General features: G+C 39.5%; 1 protein-coding gene across 1 annotated transcript in view; it reads right to left on the reverse strand.

Moving 5' to 3' along the window:
• The window catches only part of LOC108928527 (glypican-6-like), a 179,170-nt gene that overhangs the window by 78,650 nt on the left and 78,222 nt on the right, over positions 1-22,298 (reverse strand). Inside the window, exon 4 of the mRNA XM_029256581.1 lies at positions 14,943-15,334. Within this exon, the coding sequence (XP_029112414.1) occupies positions 14,943-15,334 (392 nt within the window). The remainder of the gene's footprint in view (positions 1-14,942; positions 15,335-22,298) is intronic.

Consider the following 22,298-nt stretch of genomic DNA (forward strand, 5'->3'; position numbering starts at 1 on the left):
AATGAGCCTATGTCTCACGTTTCCACACCTGTCGCTGCTGGTTACTGCTTGTTAACTCTGGGTCAAAGCACTTATTGTAGCTTATTGTTCAACTGAGCAGACAGCATCCAATGTGACTACATGCCTTCGAGTTTAACGCTCATATAGATAGACATTCTTCGAGATAAGCACCTTGCCCAGAGGTCCAGAAAGAACTTCTAATATGAGGCTTTCAGCTTTTACCTTTCACAACAAGTTGGCCTTAAAAAAATACAGATTGAAAACCAAAGTAATCAATACACAGTGGAAAGTTCTGTAACTTCCTACCACAAATGGACAGATTTCAAAGAAAACCTTTTGTATGCATCAAGCTATGATCCACATGTTATCGACACACTTCTTTACTAAGAGGATGTAGGAAAATGCAGAGGAAAAACAAACCACAAAAAAGCAACATTAATGTAACCAGCTTTAGCCTTTTTTTTTTTATTTTTAAACTTTAGTAACAGTAGCATCAGTGCCACAAATGACTGATAAGAAGCAAGCTGACCAAACTGGGACAGGGCAGAGTGAGTTAGAAATGTGCCACTACCGTTTTTATTCAAACATCCAGTGGACCTTCTGGAGCCAGACACCAATGAGACAGAGAGTAACAAATGGCTGGAGTGACGGTGAGGCGGAGGAGGAGGAGAGTGGGAATTGTTTAGTGTGTGCAGTAATCAAGTTGTGAAAAATGACACCGATATTTGTGAGCCACTAAGGCCAAGCCGGAGACGCACTGGAGGGAGCGTGGAACGAGCAAAACTGATTTGCAGTCACATTGCAATTACCCTGACAGCTTTACAGGGGAACTGCTGCTTTTACCTGGAATTGCATTGCAAAATCATCCCTTCCCACTTTTCCGCTCCGCACCGACTGGCAAATAAATGGTGTAGCTGTTATCCGTTGTGGGTAGGAGATGCTTAGAGGGTGGGGCATAATGCGTGGGTGGGACAGAGGAAGAATCACACCCATAAGCATTGTCAGAGAATGGATACAGCTAAGTTGCAATGGGCAACTCCATCTGACTTGCATTGAAAAATATGAGGAGAAAATGTGCACAACCTTCGCTGGGACGTGTTAAATGAGATTCGGCACAAATCGATAGCCATTTGATTCCGCGCCGTATTGATCGTCACCATCTGCAGTAAGCGATGGTCAACAAGTCCCTGCCGTAAACCGGGGGGGCGGGGGGGAGGTGGCATGTGCGCTGTTTGGATGACGACATTTGAGACACAGTGGAAATAATTCCGTTCATTTATTGTGAAACGAATCAGATTGTTATACACAATCTCCAGTTTCTCCGATCAGCTGACGGAAGATGAGCAAGATCCTTGCATACTATTAACAGATCCCACATTTCTAGGTGGTTCAGGAACTGCCGTCTGCCTGACTTTGTAGGAATTTTAATTTAGCCAACCTGATGATCATTGATTCTCAGCATCTACAGGGGCACTGGGTGGGGGGGGGTGATTAAACACCGCTTATGAGGGAATTAACCTTAGGGGCAAAAAACAATTACAGACTTTTTATTGCATCTTTAAATCTATTTTAATGCAGAGTGTATAAATGCCTCTCTTCAGTTCAGCCCGTCAAAACCCTGGAAGAGCAAGAAAGACCGACCCCAATCGTGTCCTTATTTAAAAGCTGACAGACAACAGAAGATTATAGCAGAAGGCTTCCTGACTCTTCAACGTCTTCTTGTAGGTCTTAAAGACACTGAGTTCTGCGCAACAGGCCACCCAGGGACTCCTCCAATCGAATTAGAAATTTCACAGTTGTCTCTCAATATAGCCGTGCCTCGATATTTTGGAGACAAAATGGATTTTTGTCTCTGAGCACTGGCGATAACAGATATTCCTTAGCTGCTACCTGTGTGACACACAGCAACCAGGGTGATACGGAAGGAGCAGCATGTGTCAAAGAAAGCTACGAGATGTGAAGACCCTCAGTTAGTAAGACACAACAGGAGCAAAGAAAAATGCGAAAGGACATCAGCGCAGGAGATGATTGCTTATGTAATTCTGACTGTACTGGATAATGTCACAGCTGCTAAAGAGGAACTTGCAACGGTAATGGTACTTCCTGGAGAGAAGGCAATGAGGAAACAATCTGGTTTGAAAAAGCAAATGAGCTTTATGGTATCAATTTATCCCCCAGCTAGCACCTGACTAACACAAAATCGGCTCTGAGACAGGCAGCGAAAAGACCATTGTCTCTGAGGTTCCTGCAGCCCCTTCACTGCACCACTTCTCTTACCATACGGTTCATAGCACACTTTCCTATACTAAACCATATTTGTCTTTAGATGGTTTGGACTGAGGGGGTGCGGTGGCGCAGTGGGTTGGACCGCAGTCCTGCTCTCCGGTGGGTCTGGGGTTCGAGTCCCGCTTGCGGTGCCTTGTGTTGCCGGGTTAGGCTCCGGTTCCCCGCGACCCCGTATAGGACAAGCGGTTCGGAAAGTGTGTGTGGTTTGGACTGAAATTGGTCAGTCAGACACACGGTAGCGGCTACATTTCCCGATTTTCAACAAGATTCCCCAACTCTTGAATTCGATACAAACTGAGCAGTTAGCGCAATTGTATTCTTAACAATATGTATGATATGCCTCAATTTTTATCTAGGTTATTGTGGTTCAGTCGTTGCAATAAAAGGAAAACGATTTCCAATGTCAAAGATGGTCTTGGTGAGAATTACCCAGAAACCCCGAAGCGGCCATAAACATAATAGCTGCACCTGCAGAGGTATTTTTCGGCCTTGGGCCACAAATTACATTGTGTCTTTTGTATTACCAGTTACTGCCATAGGCTTTTACTGAACAGTGTCAGTTTTGTTGCAGAAAAACCCTGGTTTCGTTTCAAGGCAAGTGTATCGCAAACTCGTTAAAATATGCAAATTGATTAAGAATACAAAGTGATACCACTCACTGTTACTGTAATGACAGGTGTCGACATGTATTTTGCATCTATACGTCTATACAACTTTCATCTTTGCAAGGAAACACTTCGCTAATGAAACCAATGGAAATCAGAAGTTTTTCAGGAGGAGAGGAGAGTTTGGCCCTAAGCACAAACCATTGTCAATTTTCAACCTTAAGGCTTAATTCAAAGAATTTCAACGTAGTTAACATTTATTAAATTAAATAAATTTTTTTAACAGAAGTTTCAAATAAATATTTTATTCCACCCCTTCTCCTCAGCAACAGGATGCACTTAAAATCCCACAAACCTCCATGGTTCTGCATAATGCTGCAGAGGACCCTTCCGGAAATCCTTTTTCCACGAATGGGGTCCCAAAACAACCATCCAGGCCAGCTGATTTGGTTATATCAAGTGACCTAAAGCAAGATACACCATTCTCCATGTAGGTCATTCTCCTACAGTCACTATCACTTAAATGCCTTACAGTGTATCTCTAAGTATGGCTGAAGATATTTATACAATTTTTGTGTATTGGGAAGTCTGTGACAGGACTGCTGTGTCATTTCAGCTTCCACCAGCAATGTAACACCTCTAACAGCTTTTCTGCGATGCAAAGCGGAGCTGGCGTAATTTACAGTATGCCTTCATACATTTATTTTGTGACTTTCTACTCAGATCTGTACAGCCCAAATACACCCAAAAAAATTCCAGCAGTCAGACAGTACCGACGTGAGGAAAAGTACCTGTTACTACAGAACCCGTGGAGCTCAAGCATTGATAGAGCGGGCAATAGGAACCCACATGGTGTTCCTTTTTCTCTGACACACAAGGCAGCAGAAGACAAGGCAGCCCTTATCTCTCATAGTTTTTCTCTTTTAATCTGTCTACCATTGTGTCTGTCTGTCTCACCCTCTCTCTGTCTGTCTGTGTTTCCTCCTGTGCTCCACCAAGGGATCCTTTGTAATTTATACATGTCTCAGTTGAAGCTCCCTGTGGTGATGAACTCTGGTGTCCCACTAAGGCTCTTCTTCTGTTACCCACCATATGCTATAAACTGACAGGCTCGCACCACTGTGTTCCTGCCACGCTGAGACATTGGGAATCAAAGGGTCGCCCCGTGTGCCACTTGAGCTGAGTCTCAACTCCACTCAAAATGTCAGTGGTGAATACACACAGCCCGGGGGGGTCTTGACAGGACAAGTGTCATGAAGTGTATGTACATAGCTCCAGCCCGGGCTTGTTAGTACAAGCACAGGCTTCCTTCAGGATCATCTGAATGAGCAAAACTGTGGAAAATTTTACTTGCCGCAACCTTTTCTCAAAAGATCTTCTCACGAACTTGTGCATCAAACTGAGCATGACAGGGAAACATGGGTCCCATATTTCGCACACCACCTGTTTCCTGCTGAAAGCACATCATATATAACACAATTTTTTGACTTCTTGGTGAATGCGCTCAGCGACAGCCCTCCCGTTCGGAGACCCCATTAATCACTTTTATCATTTCAGGAGTGAAGTAATGCATTAACTCTGTAGGAGAAAACAAAATATGTGTTTGTTTACTACGAGAGGCCTTGCGGAAGGTTAATGCCAGATTCACCCTCGAATACAATGCCTTTATAGTTAAATGAGTTAAGGGCTGGATTCACTGATAAGTCAACAGAGTCTTTAAAATTGAAATTATAATTAATGTGTTATTATTCCCAAAATGAATGCTTTAAAACATATTTCCCTTGTGTTCATATTTCCCAGATGGTCCACTGATTTTTTTTTTTTTTAATTGCTAATTCGGCAGGGTTTGTTTCATTCACTCGGCTTCCACAGAGACTAGAAACCTGCTCCCACCAAACCAGTTTTGTGATAGGCTGCAGTGTTGGGATTGGCAGGACCGTGTAAAACTGACATCTTCACGCTCCTGAAGTCATCTGTCAACGGCGTGTGCCTTTGTGGACTGAATCTTGTCCTAGACAGCACTGGAAAGCACCCCTTTCAACAGGAAAGGACAGGCTGCTTTTCGATTATCTCAAGCTCTTGGGTGTTTTTCTGGAAAAGTGCACCCTGTATTCTCTGTGGCCTTGGGGCACTGTTACAACACAGCCACTGGTCAACGGTAAGTAAGCCTTATGTGCAAAATAGAATTTGGTGAAAGAGCTTTCTTTTTTGGAGCTAAAAGGCTGAAATCCAAATTTCATACTGTAAGTTCAAATAGTTTATGGTGAAATGCTTACATATTTTCAGAAAAATTCGAAATGGCAGCAAATCTGGTCTGGACAGGCGATATGGGTGCTTGGAGCAATATTTCTCATTGCGGGAAGAGGAATAATGGAGCTTGGTTTAGAGAAGTTTCATGAATTTACATCAAATGACTGAGAGCTCAAACATTCAAAACCCACAGCTGACGGGCATGCTTCAACTTTTTGTGCAGCCTTCTGAACAGCTGAGGACTCTCCTCCAGCCCCTCTTAAGAAAATGCACAACGTGTTTTGTGGGAGATTGAGCAGTGCATATTTATATCGTACATTTTCAATAATAGAAAAATGCCAAAAACAAGAAACCAAAAGAAACATGACTACAAAGAAAGGACACCTTCAAGGTATTGGTCCTCTAAATCTAACTGCAGGCATTAATTAGCATAATGCTTGGAGCACGACAATAGTAATGATGATTATCACTTACTTTAAATTGCTTAATTTTGCAAAACCAGCAGGTGAGACACATTACTGTGTAATGCTTATATTACACATCTATACCGATAACTTTTTCGCTTCACTGAAACTTTCAGTGCAATACATTTTAACACGAAAAATTTAACATGACAGATTCCATATTTTCAATATTTCCCACTGTATCATGCAGAACGGGTGGAAGTAAAGAAATTTGACTGGATCCCTGGTTTGTAAATAGATGGTATCCCTTTCAGCTCATATTTATCATTTGCTTCTGAAAGGCATTTGGGGTATCTTAATGCATACTCATATGAATGTGTTTTGAGAGACCTCCTCTTCGATTTCCTAGCAGCAAAAGAGCATCTGAGCCACAGAGAAATGGGTCAGTCTTCCTCTCAAAAAGGCCTTCTCGGAAATAAGTTGTCAGGAAAAAATCCTTTTTGCTGGCCATCCAGTCCATCTGGCAGAAGTGCCACTGCTTCAAGCTGCTCTCTTGAAAGTCATACTTCCAATATCCTCATTCCTGATGCCAGACAGACCCAACGCCGCGTCCCTCCCGTCTCCCTGGTGGTATGCGGGAGCCTCGGCCAAATCATCTGCCCTCCTCAATTACCCGCTTCCAGAAAAAGAAGTCTTCCAAGTTTAAGTTTACTTTGTGGACATGAGTGTGCGGTGAAATCTGTTGAATCTCCCTCAAGAAACATTCTCAGCTAAACACTCTCTTTTCAAAGTGGTTGGGTTTATAATAACAGCATACAAAACCAAACTCAACAGTTTGCTCCACACAGTTGCTGCTGTGAGGTAACAACTTTTCTGAAATGTTATTTATGAAAATGGTCAAACTTGTATTTGACTAATATTTTTTGGGTGTTTAAAAGATGTCCTTTGATGAGATGGAATCCTGTACACGGTGTAGCCTCCCTCACATCCTATGCTTCTGCATAGACTCTGGAGTACCACTACCATGAACTGGACAAGCAGTTATTGACAACGGAGGGATGAATCTTATCTTATGAAATAGGTCATGTGTTAGTCTTCTAAGGAGAATTATTTTAAATGGAAACCAAGACAGCCAGTTCTCAGCTGACATCAATACTTCTCATTTGTCAGGAGTTTCTGTGAGGCATGAGTTTAGAAAATCAGATGACCTCATGCAGAGGTTAACATGGAGACCAACTTTCCTCATCCCTGTTTTATAGAAGTAGTCTGGCTTTATTCAAACAAACACACACACACTTTTTGAACCACTTGTCCCACACGGGGTCGCGGGGAACCGGAGCCTAACCCGGCAACACAGGGCACAAGGCTGGAGGGGGAGGGGACACACCCAGGACGGGACACCAGTCCATCACAAGGCACCCCAAGCAGGATTCGAACCCCAGACCCACCAGAGAGCAGGACCCGGTCCAACCCACTGCGCCACCACGCCCCCCTTCAAACAAACCGATAAAACTAAAATTGTAGTAGGACATGCTCTTTTGTTCCAGTTTCATGTTTATGTTAGCATTTTAGAAAAGCATTTTAGTAATGCAAACTGGCAAAAAATAGCATTCAACAGGAATCATGGACTATTTGGACATTTAAACATTTAAACAGTACAAGAAGTATATAAACACTTTCACTTGCAGTATATTTTATGTATTCTCAGTTTCCCATAATTCCAATTTGTTTTTAGCACATAATTCACAGCTTTGGTTGAAGAAAAAAAATGCTCTTTGATTCAACACATTTCAGTTACAAAAAAAGTTGGCTGGAAGAAACACCTCAACATGATAAATACCTCAATAATATGTTTAAAGTCCATGTGATTTAAACTGTTTTCCATACTTCTGCCAAAATGTATTTACATATGCTAACATAGTACATGCTTCAACTTTTTTGGGCAGCTTTGTGCAGTCACAAAGAGCACTTCTAGTTAGTCAGTGCCAATGACCATCTGTCCGCTTGGGTACTGAGGACGGTGCCCTTTCCAAACCAATCTATGTGCATGGAGAGAGACGGAGAGTAGGCGTGGGGGTCAATGCCATCACCTGGGTGTTCCCTTCAGCCTTAGGCATTAACCAAGCTCAATAGGATATCCACAGGTATGACACTGCGATCTTCCACATATCTAAACCTTTACTGAGCAATGCTCTGTTTACTCAGAGTTGTACATCACTATGAAGAAAAGTGCCTATTTAACTAAAATATATGTAATGGATGAATTTTTCTGCAAAAAAAAAAAAGTGGAAATTTGCATTTACAGGAAAAGAGAAAGTTGCAGGCTCATGCTGACTCTAAACCTGAACCATTACTCCTTATTAACACATCCTTTGTGGAAGCTGGGGCCTTCTGTGGATTTTGGAGTGCATAATATATTGCAGGTTCGATTCACAAAGCTGCCAGTATTTTCCATTTATTAATACCGTTAACAGAGGCGCACACGGTCAATTCTCTTCTGATGAAAGGACCCTCAGTCCTTGATGATGGATATGGTGACTTTTGAGAGGACATTGCCAAGACAACACCATCGCTGTGCAGTCAAGCCCAGTGAAATCAGAATGATGATAAGGGCACACTTCTCCGCAGAAGGTATCAGGAAGCTTGCCAGGTTCGAAGGAACCTAGATGCAGCACAGGACAGTAAACACTGTTACAAATACAATCTGCTCAAGACATGAAACTGGGAAAATGTGTAAAGCAGTTGACCTTTTCGCAAGACAGTGATCCCAGGCATAAGGCCAAAGCTACTCTAAGATGGCTTAATAACATCAGAATCAAAAAATCTATGCCATTTGGTGGGCCAGGATATTAACTTCAGTATTGCACAACGCATTGCATATTTGTTCATCTGCACCCACACAAATTTTCCTTAATGACAATATGTGCAGAAGGAAGGTTTCCTCTGTACAATAATGTGCCTTAATCTTTGCCCCATTAAAAGTTTCCCAGTAGTAAAATTACCGCAGCACCAGGGACAGAAAGAAAAGGAACCCAAGGACCAACAATCCAGAATGCTGAACTTCTAGCACTTTAAAGTCAAAGCCTGAAACCATTCATTGTTGTTCATTGCTCACTGGTTGTACACATTGAGCAGGGTACTTATACCTGAATTCCATCCAGCTGTTGAAATAGGTTAAGTGCCAAATTGTAAATGCTGTACAAATAAATATGTAATGAAAAGAAAGTGTACCTGAGAATGGACAAGGGGAACTTTCATTTAGAATAACTGCATGAGCTGGGTCTGCCCAGTTTTATTTTATGGGGTTATGCATACATATTTCCCTTAAGGCTGCTGGTTTTCATCTTGGATATTTTGTCATCCTTATTCCTGGTCCGCAGCCCAGTCTTAAGAAGCCGGCGTGCTGTAGAAATATTCATAGCTATTAATATACAGCATTCCGGGACAGGCTCCAGACATTAACCCACTTTGAGGTGTGAACATCAGTCCAGTAAGCAGAACAAACTATTTATTTTCATCCACACATAAAAATGAGACGACAGAATGAAACAGGCCTCCGGATTTCACATGACTCTCTGGGTGGGGTAAGCAATACTGGAAGAGGAAACTCTGCTGTCAGGGACTGGAAAAAAATGAGAAGGAATATATTTAGGTGGGACTTTTCTTCAGAGGTTCATAGCAGTAATGACCGTGGTGTGAGGTTGATCTATTGACGAATGTGCAATCTGGTCACACAGTCGCTCAGACAGTTTCAAGCTATTGAGGCATACGCTCAAGACACAGTGAGGGAAAACATTGCATGCATTTTAAGTGTTATTTCCCATTTTTGCCAATTACATATTCGCAAGATTATATTTGCACAGCCTCACCACATAAGAAACCTGCAGTTTTTGTCAAAAATCTTATTGTTTATTTAACCATCAAATTAACAAATAATTCCCATTATAAATTCACCACATACTTTTAATGTCCTCTTTCTGTACACTGTACAGGGATACATTATGAGCAATCATTAAAAAATGCGGCAGTATCTTATTAGCAAAATAAGAGAACTACATTGACAAAACTGTGCTGTATAAAGTGCATGAACTCCACTGAGTAATTAAGACCAATATTTTACTGACTGTAAAAAAAAGTGCTCTGGAATAATTTGATGGATTGATTATATTTCTCATGGACTCTGTCCACAAAGAAGTGATAACAGTAAACACACAAAGGACATATCTAATTATCACATGTTTCAGTCATCAGCTCTGTCTACCCTGGAGACAGTTTCACTGCAATAACAGAAATATGTGTAGCCAACAGCTGGAAACAAGAAAAACAAAAGCGAAAAAGCAGTGATTCATCTTTATGCCTAAAAATGATACACTTTAAGCAACAGATATAAGCATTGTTGTATATTTTACCTATCAAGTTTATGGATTAAATTTTTCCGGGAGTAAACTCTATGCTTTCATTTTCAAAAGGCCGAATTTGCTGCTGATAATCTTTACTATGATGTGTTTCCATCTTTGGCCTCTGTCAGAATGTAAAACACTTCTCAACAGTCTTCTTCCCCCACTGCCAACTACAAGCATACAGTCGCACTAGATAAGCAATGTTATGAAATTTAAAAGAAAAAAAACACTCCCAAAGATTAAAATGATTTCAGTTCCAGACCCAAATCCTGAATAGTACATGACTCAATCATTTCCTCTTTTTGATGTCCAACTGTGGGGTTTACAAAATCATTTTCTGACCCGGAGAAGAGAGTTTCCCATTCTGCAGACTGGTCAGGAGCACCAAGCAAATTTCAGTTTTCAAAACACATCTTTTCACTTTAAGGAAGACCTAAAATTAACAGGTAGAGATAAAAACATCAGTTTTGAGGTATGAAAATAATAATGGGTGTTATGTTTTTGTAGTCATTGTATCAAGAATCCCATGTGCATTGAAATACAACAGGAAATAAACACAAAGATCAACACAACTAGTACAGTGTGTAGCCCATATCTACACACTATTAATATAACAACTTTTGGAATGGACTCACTTTTTTGTACTGGTTTACTTTACTATTTACTAGTCTTCATTGTTTTATTTATTATTCTCTATTCTTTTCCTTTGCTTATTACAATGAACTGCATATTATAGAGAGTTCTAGAATATAGAATGCCCATGTAACTTGGTTATTGTCCGCAGACCAGGAATATTGACTAAATTACCTAGGCTTGCTTTTGTTTTAAGAATATATTGGTAAGAAAGTTTCAGACTATATTATAAGAGAGCTGCAGGCACACAGAACACATGGAGGACACACACGGCATGACCATACACATACACATACACACACACGCATCGTCTGAAACCGTTTGTCCTGAGCAGGGTCGTGGCAAGCCGGAGTCTAATCCGGCCACATAGGGCGCAAGGCTGGAGGGGACACACCCATGCCAGTCTGTCACAAGGCACCTCAAGCAGGACTCAAACCCTAGACTCACCAGAGAGCAGGAACCAGTCACACCAGCTGTGCTGCTGCACCGTCATGCCCCCCCCCCCCCACCCCATGATCCTACATCCTTTTTCAAATGTGGGCATATGTCTGTGCTGGTGAAATTCTGCAGAAAAGTAAAAAAAAAAAGCCTTTTTAAGTTTCATTGTCTCATCACTGAGACTCCAGAGAACTTTGAATATAACAAAAAATATATACAAGGTATAAAAATAGTCATACTGTAATTAACCTTATTTTGTGAACAGCTGTCAGACATGGGACCTGCAGACATTTCTTATTTCTGTTCGATTGCACCTGAAGCACACGTAATTTTGACTATGAAGAAACAATGAAATCCGTGATTAGCTGAATGAGCTGTGCTTGTGGGCAATTGGAAGAGATACACATAGTTACTTGGAGTGCCCAAGGAGGACCGTGGAAGGCATTCTCTTAACTCCTCCTGAACTTCAGTGATTCAAATATACTTTGGCACTTTTGGCTTTAATAACTAATATCTAAACTTAGAATATTGCAGATGATAAAACCAAAGTGGAATTGCAATATAGTAAATCAAAAATAAAGGCTGCCTTTAAAAATATTAATTTTCCTTTCCATAAATATGTGTGTCCGATTATTCACACACAATTTTACTGCAGACTAATTTAAGTGAATGTATTTGCATAATTTATACTTAGTACCAGATTTTAGAGTATAAAAGTAGAATCCATTCTTTAATTTGAATCCATAAAATGACAGAAATCGATTACAAGGTTTCACTGTTAAAACAGAAAGAAACACCATTGTGGTACACCAGAGATTTTCAATGGAGCAATGGTAACCATCAAGGTAATAATCAAGTGAACAACAGATATACAATTTTAAGACACTTATACATGATAAAAGTATATCATGATATATCAGTATATCATTTACATTTAAAGCTTACATAATATACAAATGACACCAGTCAGTGCTTAAATTAAGTCTTCCAAAGCTGACAACCAGCAGACATATTTCGGTTTATATCCACATGTAAGGGTACTGACTGGGGGACAATAAAGATGTTGCTGTGCTGTATTTTTCCTTTGTAAAGATCATATAACAATAAAGACCTAATGAGAGTGAAATGCATTTACATGCTAAAAAAATCATTACGAAACCCACTGGCGATGTGTTATTAAGACATAATTGCAAATGACTGCTCTGAAGAACAATTTATCCCTTTTCTGGTAGAAATAACACATAAGAAGCTTATGAGTGCTTCATGTACCTGGCCAAGAGAAGGGTGTGATGTTCAGATATGCATCCGGTAAGAAACAGGTTCCCTAAACAGGTTTGCCTGTGTAACATGGATTACTGTAAACAGGTGTTGTGGATTCTGAAGGGGATAATTTATTGAAATCCCCACCCCACACACCTCTTCTCTCCCCCCAGCTCAACCATCATACAGACTACAATGCCTTCAAGAGGGATATAAATAAAACCCTTCCAGCATGGCCAACTGGATTTCCTAATAAGCAGGGGAAAAGGTCAGAGTTGGAGCTGAATTAGAACATAATTCAACATTTTTCATTCATTCATTATCAATAACCAACAGTGCAATTCAGGGTGAGAATGGTCTGGAGTTCATCATGAACGAACAGGCTGTGAGTGAGCGTACCTCCTGAACAAGGGGCCAGAACATCGGCGGGCAATCATACACTATTATAATTTTAAGGTCACCGGTTCACATGTGTTTAACTCTGGGAAAACAGCAGAGCACTCAGAGGAATACCCAGAAAAGCACAGGGAGAACTTGCACGCTCCACACTTACTAAGCCAGGTTTGAACCCAGAGCCCGGAAGGTGAGAGGCACCAGCACCGCCTGCTGCGGTACCCTGATTCTCCCTTAGCTCTCCAAAAAGTATATCTCTTTTCTGTGTTGCAGCTATGCCCTTCACCCACTCTGCGTGTGTACACTGCAGCTGCCATTGAGAGAAAAATGAGGCTGAACAAAGTGTGGCAGTTTAACAACAATTTTCCACCGTCACGAAGGGCACAGATGGGTCTGAGCGCTTCTCAAAGGCACACGTTCTCGCAAAAATGGCAATGCACATTTTCTTGAGACAAAAAGACCCTCAATATTCTTCACAAATGAGTGTTGTGAAGTGTGTCACAAAAGAAAACATAGTATTGGCATTTTTCAGCGACAGGCAACAGTAAATCTGAATGTATGAGTCACGAAACTTCTGACAGAAGACACTTAGTGAATCTTGCTTTCCTTCATTTTCTTTGCGGAGACACAAGCCGAAGAAAGGCAGCCGCTTTTTTGACAAACTGCCGAAATCAGTTTTACTGACAGGGATCTAATTTTCCTAATTGTCCCGAGTGCCACCAGCGTTTGCAGTGGAAAATATGAATTGGAGGAATAATGTGATTGTGCTGTTTTGACTCCTGCTAATTTTAAGAATCAGTGTTGCTTGGATGGTGCGCTGAAGAAGGGCCCTCGTTCCGCCGTTCCTTAATCACTTAATATGCCCCCATTGCTTTGATCATTTTAACATTCGCTAACAATGACGCACATCAGCTCTTTCCCTATTTATATGCTACATTTCGGGGCAAACTTGTCGGTATAAATAGAAAGTATACTTAAGAGCAGACTAGAGTGATCATGCCAGGGAAATCGGTCTAAATGAGAGCCAGCAAATTCATTCCCCTGAAGGACACAGACTTTAACACGCTGTGCTGAAGATTCCCGATTATGATCTTCCCTGAACAGGTTGTCATGCTCACTAATATAGCAGCAAATGACAGTCATTATAGCTGATAATTACTACAGGGACACGAAACGACTTTTTTACAAGGAGGTAAATAAACATTTTCCAGAAAAAAGCATCCTTCCTTGTTTTCAGAATAAATTATTACTCTGTTAAAAAATAATTAGTTAATTTTTTGAGTCTATTTAAGTGTATTTGCAAATAGCTTGCAGAGTTTTTAATAAATTGAATATTTAGGTATCATTGGTACTATTTTCGAATGCTGCAAAGTAGGGGACAAAACCACCAAAGTCAGCTGTCCTATTTTAGCATCCCGGAGTTGTACTGTACCAGAGACAAGGCTCTTGGAATCCCCTTTAGCAATGCGCACCACATCTAGGGACATTTACAGCAGGCTGAACAGAATGTACAGTCTTTGTCCTGGCTGCAGCCGGCCTGACAGATGGGAAACAGCAATGTCCAGGAGAATGAAGAAGTACCATCAGGTTCAAGTTATGAATGCTGACTGAGGAATGGTATCTATCCACACAGTGTGTAATAGTTTGCCACAGTTAATATCATAAAGCAACCAAATTTATTTGTGGGTAATTCATTTAAAGTAAATTTATTCAGTATTATGTTGTGGATTCCACGAAATCAAAGTTGGATGAAAGCTTTTACATCATAATAAACCATGTGAAGTGTTTTTAAATGGTTAAATCAATAAATGTCATCAAACCTCTAAATTATAGTAGAGTCCACCAAACTACTCACCGTTAACTTCAATAAATCAAAGCACTCCATTAATATCTATTAGTGCCACCAAAATTGAGTAATATATTATGCATAATGTATTTAATGTGTTTCAAAAGCCTTTTTTACAGACACAGCATTAATGGGCTATGGATGGTTATCTAACTACTGTGAGGAAAGTAAAAGTCCTGCTTGTTTTAATGAGTCTGTGGTTATCCAAGGCAACGATGAGTCCTTTGCATGAAACAGAAAACACACACTGTCAAACATCCAAATGTCAAATACCATCAGGGGTTCAACTTTATAAAACATCAATTCCATCATTTTACTAAGATTCAACAGAACTGAGGCTCAGGATAGTGCAACTTTCCATCTTCTAGAGGAAAGTTATGTTTCCACAAGCAGGCCAGGAACCAAGAAGTGAAGAAGAGAGCCTTACCTTGGAAACCCTGTTGGCCACCTCACGGCCCACCATGAGTCCCTGGACGAAGGTACGAGCGGCTATGAACGCTCGCGTCACCTGGGCCTTCAACTTCCTGGGAACATCTCCAAAAGGCTTCAGTTGGTCCGTGTACTTGCTGACACACTCCAGATAGTCATCAGAGAAATGGTACTGTGAGTTGAGAAGCTTGAACATGCGCTCCAGGAGCTGGACCCAGAAGTCGTTAAGAGTCTCCTCCAAGTTGACATTGCCACCCGTGTAGTAGCGCTTGAGCTCAGCAAAGAGGTCCTGGAAGACATCTGCATTCTGCATGTACAGCTTTCCATATGTCCGCACGAACATGTCGTTCAGCGACTTCTCCGTGTTCTCCAGCAGCTCCAGGAAGAATTCTGAGTCATGAGCAAAAGACAGGGAATGATTACCTGCAGCATCGTCTTACCATCGTTTCCTCTCGACTCTAGAGAACATCTGAGATCAAATTAACAAGTAAAAGTGCTGTCACTGTTCAAGTCAATATTTATCTATCTGTTACAGCAGTTACCTAGCAGTGCTTAAATATAATATCCTCGCAGGAATAATCTTTTCCCTTACTTATTGTATTACTGGAAACCTACAGAGAATATGCAAAGGTGTTGAGTCGGTTATTCAGCAAAATAGAAATAAAATCAAAAACTGAAGCACAAAATGCAATCCAAACCACAGTGCCAACAGCAAGGACATCATAAGAGTCTCATGGGACTAGGGGACAAAGCAGAGTGGTGAGAAAGGTGTGAATGTCATTTGAAAAGCACAGAGTATACACCTTGTGGTTTGGCCCTTACTCCCAATAACAAATTCAAGGCTGCAACACTTTGTCACGCATACTGCAGTTCTCTGTGTTTGTAACCCTACGATACAAGTATGATATTTAACCCTAGACATAGAGTCATACTGTGTCTTTATCATAGAAAGGAATTAAATTTTGTCTGAAACCAAAATCTAATAGCTGTTTGTTTTATGCACAAATAAGATTGACATTATATTATTTACCCACTGTAGCTACCAGGCTTTGAAGGAAGGAAGGCAGTGATTTCATGAGGCTGATGATCCTTCACATGAGTTTTACATCTTATTCTCTTACTAGTGCTAAATAGGGAATGCACAGATTTATTTACGGTCAGGGCCCGGTAGTGCTTTGGTGAGCTGTATTCGTTGTCTTGTTCACCTCTGGATTTCTCAGCACAAGTGTTTATGAGCAGAGGATATGTAATGCTAAACGAAGTGTTCCCTCCCGGTCCTTCTACATTTCAGGCAAAGCACTTAGCAAGCACTGTGGTGGCTATGTCACTCCAGTCACTTTAGAATTACAATCTGGCCTCTCACTTCACTTTGCTCAGCCATTATGATGTACAGAATGTTCTTGCACTGCAAATATACATTTCACACCCTAAGAGTGTTAAAGGAACTGCCATTGATTAGGAATCGGGAGTCTGTGTGGATGACCATAAATAATTGAGCAGCTGAAATCACGACAACCCTACCACCAATGTGAATAATTAATGAACATCTCTTCATAGCTTAGGGAAACAAAAATGTCTACAGAATATAATCACCGCTGTCACTGTGACCACCATTCAGTTAACTGTATACCTTCATTTTTTTTTAGGTTGGTTACCATGCTTTGAAATACATACACACATAAAAACTATTTCCATGAGTAATGATAACTGCAGATTTACCTTTGAGATTTCCTTTTGCAATATGGAAAGGCGATGCCTGAAGTACGACTCAGGAATATTCTCCCACAAATAAATGGCCAGTTATCATTATCAAGATAGTGTGAAAGAAATTACATTCAGAAAATACAATTAGCCACTGAGAAAAATTAATGTATATGTGTAACCCCACAAACACACACATTTTAGAAAATAATAGGAAGCATAAAGTTTCAGATACTCCAACCTGTGATCTCAGCATCAGCTGTGTGTTTACATTATTCATAGTGAAAGACATCATGCTTACTACTTCACTTTGACTTTTCACCTCAGCCTGAAATGCAGTAAAAATAATCGTCATGTGGACACTCATCTAACACTCCTACAAAGTATCACAGTGGCATTATACACTGGGAGCAAGATCCATGAGCCTTGCAAACAGGGTCCTTAAGCACAGAATTAATATAAAATATATAAAGTAGTCCTTAATGAAGACCAGTGGCATCTCCCTTTACAGCCACTTTAACAGACAAAGAGACCACACATTTGTCTGATAAATATCATAAATAAACTGAGGACAATATTGTTCTATAATAATAATACTGGAGAATGACTTTTAACGGTTCTTTATAATCACTGCAACAGGCTTAAACATACTTTTGCTTTACCTACAGTTACAATTAATACATGACTTCAATGCTGACTTCAATGGTTCCACTACATGTGTTTCAGGATTCAGAGCAGATCCGGTATGTTGACTGACCCTTGCTGTGCTCAAAAGAGATCACCTACACAGATTCTAACACCAATATCCTAAAGCCTTTTCTCGTTTCTGTTTTCAGCAAAAATCCCTGTCATCATCTTTTTAAGCCTGGAACTTGACAGGTACAGGTTGGACGTATTGGGTACCTAGCTTGTCTCTGTACTTTGGCAGAGGATATTTGGACAAGTGGTCACAGACAGGAAAAATAAAAGCTCTTATTGAGGACAGCTGTAGTGTAGTAGTTAGGGCTACTGCCTTTGGACCCAAAAGTTACAGGTTCAATTCTCACTTCTGGCTGTAGTACTGTTGAGCAAGGTACTTGCCCTGAACTGCTCCAGTAGAATTACCCTGCTGTATAAATGGGTAAATAACTGTTGGTACCTTAATAATGTAACTCATTCAGAAAAAAAGTATCAGCTAAATTAACAAATATGAATGTACATAAGTTGTGGTAACAAGTAGTTTAAACAAGGGCCTGGCTTATTACAAGGCAAAGTGAGTTGACATGAGTGTGGTTACAGTGCTATCTAAGCAGCATGAGCTTGTGTCAGTTTGTTCACTGAGAAAGTCTTGCACTGCTTTGTGCAGGACTGATCCCTTACTGGCATTACATTACTTATGGTTCAACAGCAGGTTAATTTTGTGGTATTACACAATATTGAGCTACTTCTAGCACATGCCTGTCGACACCATCTACCAGTTAGCTGAAGCTATTGATATTGAATATCAAAATGGGGAAAAATAGCAACCAACTTCTTCCACCAAGCTGTAAATAAGAAAGGAATGAAAGAACTCAGTACCCTGTGTTGCTTTTTTATTCAACTGCTTGCTTGACCACATTTACAGTCCCTGCTGTCTTTGTTGACCACTTGTCCGTCAATGACCCTGTCATAAGAAACTAACTTGACACGGTTTTTCTCTCTTGGTTCAACTTTGTAGATGACTTCAATGCCTTTTACATAGCATCTTGTGACATGTACCATGGATCTCAATCAAATAAATTTAGGCCAGCATGCAAACTATGCTGTGTCTCCACAGACGGAGTCATCACATTCAGCCTACAGATCCTGAGATCTTTCTGCTACTAAAACAGATTACACCCGTTAACATTTTCAATCCGTTACCCTTAACGACTGAATGCCAGAAGATGCTTCAACTTCCCATGATTTTATATAAATAAAATTCAAAACCATTGTGAAGATGCAGTATACTACAAATGAGGAGCAATTTATTGCTTTCTGTGGATTTTGAATTGCTTCATAACTGATGTTGGCTCAACATGCTAGTGGAAAAGCATAAAGGTTAGGACCACTATTGTGTTTAGAAGTGTGCATCCAGCAAATTCACATAATTGGTAGATAGTGTGGTGGAGTAAGGGCTTACCAATGAAAATGAATAATACCCAAGTTTTCTATCCAACATACATTAATGGGAAACTATAAAAATAAAAAAGAACTGCTCTGAATCCTGATATTTGAACAAGGTTATGAAAGTAACCAATGAAGGAACTAACAAAACAACTCAGGAAGGAAAATTAAGCTGTAGATGCACACAGTGTGGTGCTATTCGAAGAAGCTGATTGCCCAGTGATCCTTTCTTCAGTCATCACAGTACCTGACCTCGGAGAGCAGTTCTATTCAGCAGATACTAAAGAAGATGCCTTATTAAACTCCAAATGTCTTCTTAAGTGCTTTTAGTGCTGCTTGCTTTCAGAGAAATGGAAATTATCTCAGGAGCAACACTTTGCTGGACCGCAAAGGCCAGCGATTTCTGCTCGCGGCGGCATTTCTGAAGGTACACAGCATAGTCTCAATGCTGCCAAGAGGCCTGCGATTACATCATGGCCCAATCATAATACCCTTCCAGGTACTCTGAGATACCACCTTTCACACTTCCCTCACCTTGACTTTTTTCGTTTAGGAACCGAGCTCTTGTATTTTCTCTTTCTAACACCAATAGACAAACTTTTAAAGGGATTCTAAAGTAAATACTGTGATCACCTCATTTATTCAGTGAGTACCCTTATCAAAGTGAATTACATGACAGTAAGCAAAATGGTCCAAGGCAGTGTTATGTGCCACAGAGTAAAACTGTTGGCTATTTTTACACATTTTATAGCTTTCCAGTTGATGAATAGTAGTATGCTAAGCAGAACCAGAGAACAACATATGTCATATTACAGAAAAAAAGGAAAGAAATAGTGCCATCATTAGCAGTTTGCAGAAATGCCAGTGCTCCCAGACGGTCAGGTTCACTAAAGCTGGAAATGCCACATCCTGAGGCCAAAAACTTCAATTTACCATCCAAAGACTGATTTCATCAATCAAACCAGAGTCTGGTGTAAAGTGCCGTGAAGAGTGAGCCTCGTCACGCAGTGTGACTAAGCATGGAAACCAGTGGTTCTCAAAAATTGCATTTGGTCTGTGACATCACATTGTGTCTCTACTTGATGCTGTCTTACAAAATATTTTGTGTACACTAAATAAATCCTCCCCACCACAAAAGTGAAACCTGCACTGGTTAATGAGGTTTGCATAATCCTATCAACCTTTACTGCACTGGAAATCATTTTGAAAGGAAAATGGCTTGAAATTGAAGAAGCTTATAATTTCTAAGGATCAATATAGACATAACATGGCAACATAGCAACCTACACATTTTGAGGAACTCCATTTACGTTTGCATTTATTCATCTGGCAGATGCTTTTCTCTAGAGATATACAACTGAGTAAACCAAAGAGTGTTGCACCAAAAAATGGAGACAGATACAAACATTTTACTTGGGATAAATTTTTTAAACAGACAAATAGTGAAAATGTAGGGAGAAGGTATGAGAAAAGGAAGAAGAAACAAGGACATCATAAGATAGCAAAAAAAAAAAAAAAAAAGAAAATTAGATTTGAGACCCTTCTTAAATGTTGAGAGAGCTTCAGTAGTTCTAAGTGAGAGAGTTGCAAATTGCAACAGAACAAAACTGTGGAATTTGCAGTTATGGAAACAGTGCAAATAAAATGCGTATAAGCAGAATATAAAGCTACACAACGAATGGTTGCATGCATCACAAAAACTTTTAAGACTAATGCACAATTATCTACATGCCCTAAAAATATTGCCATTTCAAGCTCACTTCATGTCTCTGTGTTGACTATCAAAAAACATTGTTTGGCTTTGTACTAAATAAATGTTTAAATATTAATAAGGCTTTGGTTTTCATTTACTTTCAGAACTTGTTTCTCTCATTGCCAGTTAACTGTCATGTGTGAAACATCTCTCATTCCCACATATCTACAAGATGACACCCAAATGAAACATTGTTTGTTTAGTTTTATGGCAAATGACTGTTCAAAATTTAATAAGAAGCTGTTTTCATTTACTTTTAAAGCTCTTTCCCTCCCTCTGCAAGTCTATGATCATATTTTAAAAAAGTGCATTTCCTCATATCTTCAGAATGACAGACAGATAGACCTTTTTAGATAATGAGTCTGGAAACATTCATAAGCACTTGGTTTTCATTTGGTTTAGATATACATGTTTTAAATATGATAACGTGTTCCTATGCAAGTACTACCATGGAATAGCACAGAATTTTAATCATGTGGGTGCAAATACATTGTTACACTGACGTGATAACAGCTTAAAATTTTTAAGAATTGCAGATTCAATGAAATATAGAAGATTTGAGACACTATTTGTTTAAAATACTTTATAGATCATGGATTTTTCGCTCTAAAAAAATGGGTATTATTCTAATTCTAAAATCTATATAAAAGTCAGTGTTTAAAAAAAATTAACTGTGAACATGGACATACATCATAAAACAGACATCACTGTGAAGACACAGAAGAGTATTTTTGTTTTGCATCTTTGCAAAAATTACATATTCAATTCCACATTTTACTGTGACTGACTTGGCTTCTGACAGCTGAATACTAAGGTAAATTTGATCCAGACAGAATATGTGGAAAGTTTATAGAATTTGATCTAAGCCATGTCTGAAGTCAAGATGTGAAATCTTTTTAAAATGGATGATTTCACTGCACAATGAAGTAATACAGAAATATTGTTTTTTTCATCATAATTTTCCAAAAAAAAAAAGGAAAAAAAAAAGAAAAACTTTGAAAAGACATTGCTGGTATTTTTTTTGTTCATGCCATTTTTTGAACTTTAAAAAATACTGGCAAAGCCAGTGCAAGCACACTTAATTTTTCTGACATAAGAACTGTGTATTTTTCCTCCCTTTGAGCACTTACAAAAATGTTTCTATAAAGTTAGGTAGCTGGGGTGAAGAAATCACACAGCAAGGGACACTATGAAAGACACGTACCAATATACTGTATCTGAAAGAAAAATTGTTGAATAAATTTGGGTAGTTCACTCGTTAAAAATAAAGACTGACACCAACACTCCCACAAGCTTTTCACAGCCGTTATGAAAGCCCAGATTATGAGCGACAAGTGGTTTTATATTTTTTGTTCATTTTATGAACAGAACCATCACTATTTGAATACCTTGTCTGCGGCTTCATGAATATACATGAGTTCTTGCTGATATGTATTATAACACCACTATAAAATATTTCATTTCATTTCTGTTTGCTAGAGACATTGGACTATTTAAATTCATGTATGCTATATAGTCAACACACCTTTTTGATATGAGTCACATCTCAGGAAACAAGTTAGACTCACAATATTTCATCAGTTATCACATAAAAAAAGAGCAGTTTGATATTTTCATTTAAATCAATATTTTACTGTACTTGCCAGATAGTTTCTTACTTATGATATCACAATTTAAATAATGTTGCACAGGGCCCGACACCATTTGCAGATAAAGTGTTTTTTTTTTTAAAAAAAACTTAAATTGTATGTTTGCATGTAAAGTTTACATATATGT

Source organism: Scleropages formosus, chromosome 12 (assembly GCF_900964775.1).
Source record: "Scleropages formosus chromosome 12, fSclFor1.1, whole genome shotgun sequence".
Taxonomy (NCBI): Eukaryota; Metazoa; Chordata; class Actinopteri; order Osteoglossiformes; family Osteoglossidae; genus Scleropages; species Scleropages formosus.